The following is a 9,392-nucleotide window of genomic DNA, read 5'->3' as shown; positions in this document are numbered from 1 at the left end:
CTAGGAATCTGCACATCTCTATAAAAGGTAGATCACAAACTTGCAGACTTCTGATGGATCCAAAGGTCTAAATCTCTGCTTTTATATATGCTATTTATACAACTCACATCTCTGTATCATCAATATATATGTACATTTATATCTACTGATGTATAAACATTGAGATATAAATCACATACTTTCATTGTGGAATATTTTGTGTACAAAAAGACATAGAGAAAATATAACAAGTACCAGTGTAACTTATACTTTTATCAAACCTTAACATTTGATATTTACTTGATTCAAAATATTTGATTCAAATGTATTTCCTAATAAATTAAATATTATAGATGTTATTTAATACCCCCATTCTATTTTCCCTTCTTTTTCTCACTACAGATAATCCTAAATTTGTTGTTATTCATCCTTGTGAGTTTATTTTTGTAACTTCTACAACTATTAAATCCTGGATATAAATCACAGGTATGATTTCATTCACCTTCAGATTCATATTAAAACAAAACAAGACAAAAATAGGACAAACCATTTAAAACTCTCGATGTCTACCTTCTCCTGAAAAATCAGGAAACCTGGCCAATCCAGGGCCATGTTTCTGGATCAGGCAGCCTGCTGGAACTAAGAAGTGGCTCTCTTCTCATCAGCACAGTGGCAATTAATGTATCCTGAGTGGCTTCTTGCCTGTTTCTTTCATTTATATTTATCAGGCCTTTATAGGTATTTGCATTTGTGATTTCTGTTTTCTGAACTTTAACCCGTTTAAGATAGTTTCCTTCTTATCTTCTGCTTCATTTCTACCTCAATTTATTTTGTTGTGTATTTCTGCTTTGAAGTTTTGTTTAAAAGATGGAAGCAAAATGTGTCACATTGTCACCAGTGATTAGTTGACCTAACTTCACAAGCAGTGGGCCTATTTCCCCACAGTTTTCTTGAGCTGAATGCAGTGAGTAATGCTTCTTTTCTTTCCCCTAGCATTTCTATAATGGAACTGATGTTATTTAGAGTTAGAAGCCCACACTCCCTTTGTCGTCTCTTAAAAGCTCCCTTTTAAATTATTACACTAAATCTTCAGGGATTATAATCCCATATAATCTATACTTTGTTGATCTGGTATATATTTTATCCATATTTGTCATCAAAAGGAATTCTTAAGCCAGGAATGGGTAATGAATAAAGAGAAAGATCAATGATTTCATACTTCAAGTCCTGTGTGGAGAAAATTACGGGCAGTAACAAAGAATTGTACATTTTAATTATTCATTTTACTTTGAGAATAGTTAATGAACATCTGTGAAGGTACATACTCTCAATTTATGATAATGACTATTATAAATGCTACACTGTTTGTTGAACATTAAGGATAGATAAATGGAAATGAGAAAAATATCCACATGTGGATTCTATTTATTTTAATATAATTTATTGTCAAGTTAGCTAACATACAGTGTATACAGTGTGATCTTTTGGGAGTAGATTCCTGTGATTCAACACTTACATAAGACATCTCGTGCTCATCCCAACAAGTGCCCTCCTCAATGCCCATCACCCATTTTCCCCACCCCCCCAACCCTCTGTGCTCTGTAATTCTTAAAGGTCTCTTATGGTTTGCCTCCCTCTCTGTTTGTAACTATTTTTTTTTCTTTCCCTTCCCCCATGGTCTTCTGTTATGTTTCTCAAATTCACCTGTGGATTCTCTTAATAGACAATGCCTGCAATACTGGGGCATCAGATTATCTATCCCAGGCAAATGCATCTCTTTGGCAGCAAACCAAGAAATCATTCTGCTGATTTTATTCTCTTGTAGAACTGTATACAGGTTCTATTCAGCTTCAGAATCCAAGTGCAACAGTCGCAAATTCTCTAATACTCATTATGGCCACCAAAAAGAGTGCACCACAGGGGTGCCTACGTGGCTCAGTTGGTTGAGTGGCCAACTCTTCATCTCTGCTCAGGTCATGATCCCAGGTTGTGGGATTGAGCCCCGTGTTGGGCTCTGTGCTAAGTGTGGAGTCTGCTTGGGATTCTCCTTCTCTCTCCCTCTGCCCCTCTCTCCTGCTTGCTTTCTCTAAAAACAAAAAAATAAAAATAAAAAACAGCATATCACATTGTGATTTTCACATTTCCAGGAAAGGTAAGTACATTCCCGATCCAGGTCCTAGGTTCTCGTGTGCAAATTTTTAATTTTTGCTTTCACAATTTTATTTTTTATTTACTTATTTTTTTCACAATTTTAGTTTTAGATAACTTTTGCAGGATGGGATTATATAATTTTTCATTAGCTTATATTTGAAACACATAAAGAAAGTAGATAAATTACCATAAATAAATTAAAATACAAATATAAGAAAACATACCCAGGTGATTTTAGATTTTAGTTTCTTTGAAAAAAGGAGGCCTTAATTCCTCTAGGTGTCCTTGGTGACATTACATGTACATGTCTCTCTGCTTTTAATGAGGAGCTTCCAGTCATTCGCAGTGCGCTTGTCTGACAGCACAAATGCCTCTGGGGTAGCTTTGCTTTCTATCCTGAAATATTTTCCTTAAATTCCATGTTTGAGTGAAAAAAAATTCCTTCTAGAAATGCAAACAAGGATGTGACTTCTGTCAAGAATTGAGGGCCCTCTGGCTTTCTATTACATGGCAAATTAATGTGTTCTAGAATACCAGTCACTCCATGAAAAGCGTGGGTATTTAAAACATATAACACACATTTTAGTAAAGTTATGTCACTTTCATTATTGCACTAACTTTATGGCACTGCAGGGACATAAAAAGTCAAACTGAGTATTAAAACTAAGTGCACCCCAAAGGAAAGATACACACCAACTTTGTTTTAAAAGAAACAGTATTTATTAAGAAATTATATGCTGAATTCTCCTACAGTCTGTGAAGATGGTTTCTTCCATTTCCACAGCACAAGACAACAGCAAAGAGCATCTGGAAAACACTTGCAATGCTTGGGAATGGAGCGTTCCTAGTAATAGGAGATGCAATGAAGTGATATGTGCACTATTTAAACTTTTGGGAACCAAAAACAAGACAATCTTTCCTTGCCAATATAGTTTTCACCTGTATTGGCACTAACCTGTCCAAGGGATCTCCTACTCACACTGAAGTACTGGGTAACAATTGGATCATTTCAGTTGAGTAGAGAATGCTCAATTTAATCACACATCAAAGCAACAGTCCTTTCACTATTGAATCACTGAAATACTTGCATTCTTTATTAATAAAAATGGTGCTTATGGAGGGCAGAAATATAACCTTTTCAAGTATTTTATCATTATGATCTAAAGTACTTTAAACTATAAATTAAAAATAAATTATAAAAACTAGCTTACGATGTATCTTTTCTTACATGACATTGTTGGAAATAAGCTTTAAACATAGAATTGCAATATCACCTGACTTTATATATGATCAACAGTAAAACATGCTAATCATAAAAATAGCTTTTACAAATATACATTTGTATACAGTGTCTCCCTTACCGTTCATAAATGTCCTCCACATTTTAAGACTTTAAAAGACTTAAAAAAAAACACAACATAATTAGCAAAGGGGAAAACACATTTACAATCTAAACCATAAAAACCTGACAATTATATAGCTTAGAACATAGAAGAAGTGGAATTTCTAAAATTGAACAATACTGTCCATTTTATTTATTTGGGTTTTTTTTTTAAATAAATTGAACCAAAGAAGCTGCAATCCAGTAAGAAACCTCCTTTCACATTTCTGGGGGTTGTCACAGTTTCTCTTTTCTGTTCTCGTGGCATCATTCATTACTTCAGATCACTTTATCTGTAGAAACTGGGAAAAGAAAAAAAAAAGTATTTTAAAATATTGAGATATATGCTTCGTTGTTGATAGCATACGTATATATGTTAGGTTCTCAGGTGAAATCAGGAAATGATAAAAGATCTAGATGTTTAGGAAAAACACTTTTGAGAACTTTAGGTTCTTGGATCCTTTGTGGGAGGCAATGCTAAAATTATTTACATTTACAATATGTTATGAGTTTTAAAGATCCAGTCCATTTATTATTGCCCGAGATCAGCAATTCTCTTCCAACCAGAGCCCTTGACCAGGTCAGAGGGGAGCCACTTGAAGTCTAGGCTAGGGGAAGAGATCTGACACACAATGCTTTTGCATTTTTGCGGCTCCTCACCAGAGTGACCATGGGACACTTCCCCTGTAACAGGCTTTGAACAGTGTGGTCCCAAGCCTTATGCACCTGGGAAAGATTTCTGATCTGAGATACACAATCTTGGTTATAAGAGAAGAAAGCTAGATGCAAGAAGGGCAGTGAAAGACCCATCGTACAGCCATGAGCCAGAAACACCACATAAGAGCCAAAATTTAATTGGTAGAAGACTTGAATTGAGAAATTGCATATGAATACGAAGATAAAATAATGCAAGATTTCAGTAGCGGGAAAAGGCATGCATTTGTCTTAGAATCCTATCAGGCTGAAGGTTTATATTTAGATAGAAAATATAATTATACTTATTATCCCATCAACCTCAAAGTTTTTGCAGTTAGATGGAAAATCTGTATACATGTTTTAAGAGACAAAGACAGGCAAATCAAGGTATCAATTTGGATGGGAGTTGCTGTTGAGAAAAACATTGTGTGTCAGTTGTCAGTCCTGGGGGAGCAAATACCACCCACCAGTAATCAATCTCAGCGAAGGACTGCAAGCATTTTTGTCCATTGTATTTTGGTATCAGGGTTGGCGAGGAAAACAAAACACAGTCAGCATTGAGTGGAACAACGTTTTCCAGCTCCAGTAGTGTGCTTTGGTCCCTCATGGCTAGCGAATCCCCAAGGCAGCTGATTCAGGACAACTGGCCTATACATAACTCTTCCTGGCTGCAGTAAGAGGGCCCTGAACTCTGCCCCTTGGAGGCCGAAATACTGAAAGTTGTGTGTGACAATCATTAACATACACATTTAAGCAGAATACAGAAACACTCCTTGAATTTGAACCAGGAAGGATATTTTCATACAAGTGATAAAACTGACAGGCTTTGTGGCTCTCTGTTTCTTGGTAAGGAAGTACTGAAAGCCCAAGGCATGTTCTTATGTGGTGGAGTGGGCATTGAAAGACCATAGGCACAGGCTGCCTTTCCCAACAGTTGCTGAATCCTACGAATACCCAGAGGTTAGGTAACTTGAACTTTCATTAAAATTTTGAAGCCTATACAATACAGAGATTATGAAAAAGACTGAGAATCGCAGTTGGGGTGGTGACAATTGCTCTGGATGTCTGTTGCTCCAGATCTCACCTGGCCAAGGTCCCTTGTTTAAAAGTATCAGTGAACTAGTATGGTATTTTCTCTTCCTTCATGAATATGCATTTGTCACTCTCAAAAACATAAACATCTGAGTAATTTCAGTTTACTGGGATGTTTTCTTCCTTAGTGAGTACATATCTTAATTCTTGTTAGATATAGAATTAAACACAAAGTACTTGCAAGAATAGAAATCATAGTACTAATGTTTTTGTGTTAAGAAAAAAATGTTTGAACATTTGAACTGCAAATACTTGTGTTATGTAAGAGAATTTAGCCTGTTAGTGTGCCAGTCCTGTGGTTTCAGTTCTAAATATGCTATTAAAAATTAATTGAGATATAGGATTTCAATTTTATGATTTCAAATCTTATGACCAAATCTAAAGTTTGTACATGTTATTGGAAAGTCTAAGAAAATCTTAGGCCATATCGATACATTGAATTCATCATATTTTAAGAATTATTTCATTCTCAGAAAGATATGTTAAACTAGACAAATGAATTTTAAAAACTGTATAAAATATACTAAATTTACAAATGCCATTTACAGTGTCTGAATGCTATTTAATTAAGAAATCTGGAACAATCATTTTTCAGAGGACTTTCAGTACTTTGTAAACCTTGCTATACTTGATTGTAATAATAAAGGCCTAATAATTTTGATTTTAAAACTTTCAGAAATCAAAAGACTAAGAATTAACAAAATATGCACCCTTAATAGTCTAGTCTCTCATCCAAAGCATTTGAAACTTACATCCTTTAAGGGCTAAGTACATTTTGATACTGTGATTCTTTCTCTCTTTTGCTCTTCTGCCCCATTTCCTCTTTCCTTTCCTCCTCCTCCTCTTCTTCCTCACCCAGTCTATACTATATGCTTACTGATCACACATGCATGTGTTTTTAAAAATTAAACGTTACTCAAATGTGTTCTTCATGCAGTTCCTAGCAGTGTTCTCGTACATACAGTCAGTAAGTCTTTAAAGCACAACGTTTTGAACTTATGGTACAAAGCAGGTGTGCCATGAGTTGTGTGCTGTAAAGAAGTTTGGGGTGCCTCGGAGGCTCATTCAGTTAGGTGTCTGACTTCGGCTCAGGTCATGATCTCATGGTTTGTGAGTTTGATCCCTGCATTGGGGGCTCTGTGCTGACAGACAGATTCTCTCTCTCTCTGCACCCTCACCCCTCTTGTGCACACATTCTCTTTGCCTCAAAAAATAAACTTAAAAAAAGGAAGTTTTATACATTTTCTATATGCACATACCAAAAACGATCCATTATCAATGTGAAAATGAATATGTGAATAAATAAAATTAAGTTTAACCTGTAGAATGATGCTGACATGTGAACATAAGGCATAGTGGTTTTGGGTTTTGACTGATAACACTTGTGTTCAGGAAGGAACTAAAGCTCTTTCATTTATATGATTGCAGTTGCCCTCTTTCTTGTGAGGCCTTCATAGATCACTCTTATTACACATGCAAGATGCTCAAGATGCCACAGCAGCTGTGTATGTGTTGAGTTTCTTCAGGTTAAGTCATGGCAGATAACATTCATTTAGTATATTCTTACACCATCCTGCTTGTCTCAAAAGAGGTAATGAGTGGTCGTTTGGAAACTATCCATTGTAAGAAGAGAAAAACAGCCTGCAGATTTTTTGTGCATATTCCATTATCACTAGTATGATTTCTCCTTGCCCCTTCTTTTGCCTCTTGATTGTGAGTGATTACATAAAAATAATTATCCTGGCAAGAAGAAAAGGAGGTTTGAAAATAATTTACTAAAGTCTTACTTCCTTGCCATAAAGCTTCAAAGCATTTGCCCGTCCCTAGTACAAAACAAAAGCTCCATTAACTTTGCATTGTGAAGTAAGTGTTATTAACCATATGGATACAAGTCATGAATACAATTCTCCTTATCGAAAAACAATGGCAAGATATATTCACTAAGCCTTCCATAGAGCTTCCAGTCTGATAAAAGGATTGCTGTTTACTTCTAAAGGCAGGGGAGAAAGGGCACAACTATGACATTCTTGTTCCCTTTTTCTCAAGAATGACAGTCACTTGAGCTGATTGGCTTACTATAATGTGAAACTAATTGTGCTTTCCTTCTCTTGAATAGTGGGTAATTTATCTAGTGGCTATATGGGAGTCTGGATGCTTTTAAAACAAATTATCCTGATGATGAATGCTTTTCCAACTCTCAATCTCTCCCATTTCTGAAAAACAAAAACAAAAAGAGCCACTCAGATGGGCCTGAATTGTACTGAACCAAGCAATGTACTTCTACTTGACCAAGTTAAAAAGGAGAGTATTAATCTACAGGGAAAGCACATTTAATTTTAAACCTCATGAATATATATAATATAATATATATATATATATGTTTATGCATTTATTGATGTAAAATTGGTATATTTTGTATTGTAATATTTTGTATTGGTATATATTGTATTGTAATATAATAATACATTATATTAGTTCAGGTGTACAACATAATAATTCAGTCTTTGTGTGTAAGGTGATCACAATTAGTCTAGTTATCATCTGTCACCATAGAATTGACTCCCTTTGCTCTTTTTACCTCCAAACCACCTTTCCCCCACTAAAAACCACCAATATATTCTCTGTATCTCTGAGTTTTGTTTTGTTTCTTTTTTGTTTTTTAGATTCCAAATATAAGTGAGATCACATGCATGGTATTTGTCTTTCTCTGTCTTATTTCACTTAGCATAATACCCTCAAGGTCCACCCATGTTGTCTCAAATGGCAAGATTTCCTTCTTTTTTAATGGCTTAGTAGTATTGGATATATATACCATACCTTCTTCATTCATTCATCCATCCATGGACACTAGGTTGTTTCCATTCTTGGCTATTGTAAATAATGCTGCAATGAACATAGGAGTGTATATATCTTTTCAAATTGGTGTTTTCATTTTCTTCAGATAAATATCTAGAGGTGGTATAGCTAGATTGTATGGTAGGTCTATTTTAAATTTTTTCAGGAAACTCCATATTGTTTTCCACAATGGCTACACCAGTCTATATTCCCACCAACAGTGCATGAGGGTTCCCTTTCTCCACATCCTCTCCAGCATTTGTTCTGTTTGTTTCTGATAATAGCTATTCTGAAAGGGGTGAGGTGGTATCTCATTGTGATTCTGATTTGCATTTCCCTGATAATTAGATAAAAAGATGTGATGCTGAACATCTTTATAAAGGTATAGTAATAGGTAGAATAAATACACTTTACTAACAGTTCTACCGAAGAAAAATCACATTTTGGGGAGCCTGGGTGGTTCAGTTGGTTAAGAGTCCGACTTTGGGGGTGCCTGGGTGGCGCAGTCGGTTAAGCGTCCGACTTCAGCCAGGTCACGATCTCGCGGTCCAGTGAGTTCGAGCCCCACGTGGGGCTCTGGGCTGATGGCTCAGAGCCTGGAGCCTGTTTCCGATTCTGTGTCTCCCTCTCTCTCTGCCCCTCCCCCGTTCATGCTCTGTCTCTCTCTGTCCCAAAAATAAATTTAAAAAAAAGTTGAAAAAAAAAAAAAAAAAAGAGTCCGACTTTGGCTCAGGTCATGATCTTGCGACTTGTGGATTCAAGCCCCGCATTGGCCTCTATGCTGACAGCTCTGAGCCAGGAGCCTGCTTCAGATTCTGTGTTTCCCTCTCTTTGACCCTTGCCCCACTTATGCTTTGTCTCTCTCTCTCAAAAATAAATAAACATTAAAAAAAATTTAAAAATCACATTTTTAAAGAAGCCTTGTGACTTTTTAGTGTCAGAAATGCCTCTGTTATCTTTCTAACTAAGATTTATAACTAATAAATAATGAAAGAAATATAGACAATTCATATTTTTTAGTTAGCATCCATAAGAGCAAAAAAGGTGAAAGAAAACATGTGGAAAATATAGACTGTGTAACATTTTATAGAAAAGCATAGTCTAACAAGCAGGAGTTACCTAAATTTGTTGTCACCACCCATCATGTTTACTGAGTAACTGTTCAGCCATTCACTTTTTATAGACAATGTGAATATATTTGGCTTTTACAATTCAATTCAAATTTCTAAATAACATAAACATTCCTGGAAGCTACTGT

At 35.6% G+C, this 9,392-nt stretch overlaps 1 protein-coding gene across 9 annotated transcripts in view; it reads right to left on the bottom strand.

The window, feature by feature from the left end:
• Positions 1-2,827: 2,827 nt before the first annotated feature.
• Positions 2,828-9,392, bottom strand: part of RALYL (RALY RNA binding protein like) — a 718,293-nt gene continuing 711,728 nt past the window's right edge. For all 9 annotated transcript variants that reach the window (XM_019822842.3, XM_011291329.4, XM_019822839.3 and 6 more), the window contains one exon: positions 2,828-3,813. In XM_019822842.3, the coding sequence (XP_019678401.1) occupies positions 3,796-3,813 (18 nt within the window). In that variant the 3' untranslated portion in view covers positions 2,828-3,795. The remainder of the gene's footprint in view (positions 3,814-9,392) is intronic.

Source organism: Felis catus, chromosome F2 (assembly GCF_018350175.1).
Source record: "Felis catus isolate Fca126 chromosome F2, F.catus_Fca126_mat1.0, whole genome shotgun sequence".
NCBI lineage: Eukaryota > Metazoa > Chordata > Mammalia > Carnivora > Felidae > Felis > Felis catus.
This window is presented reverse-complemented; position numbering and strand designations above follow the sequence as displayed.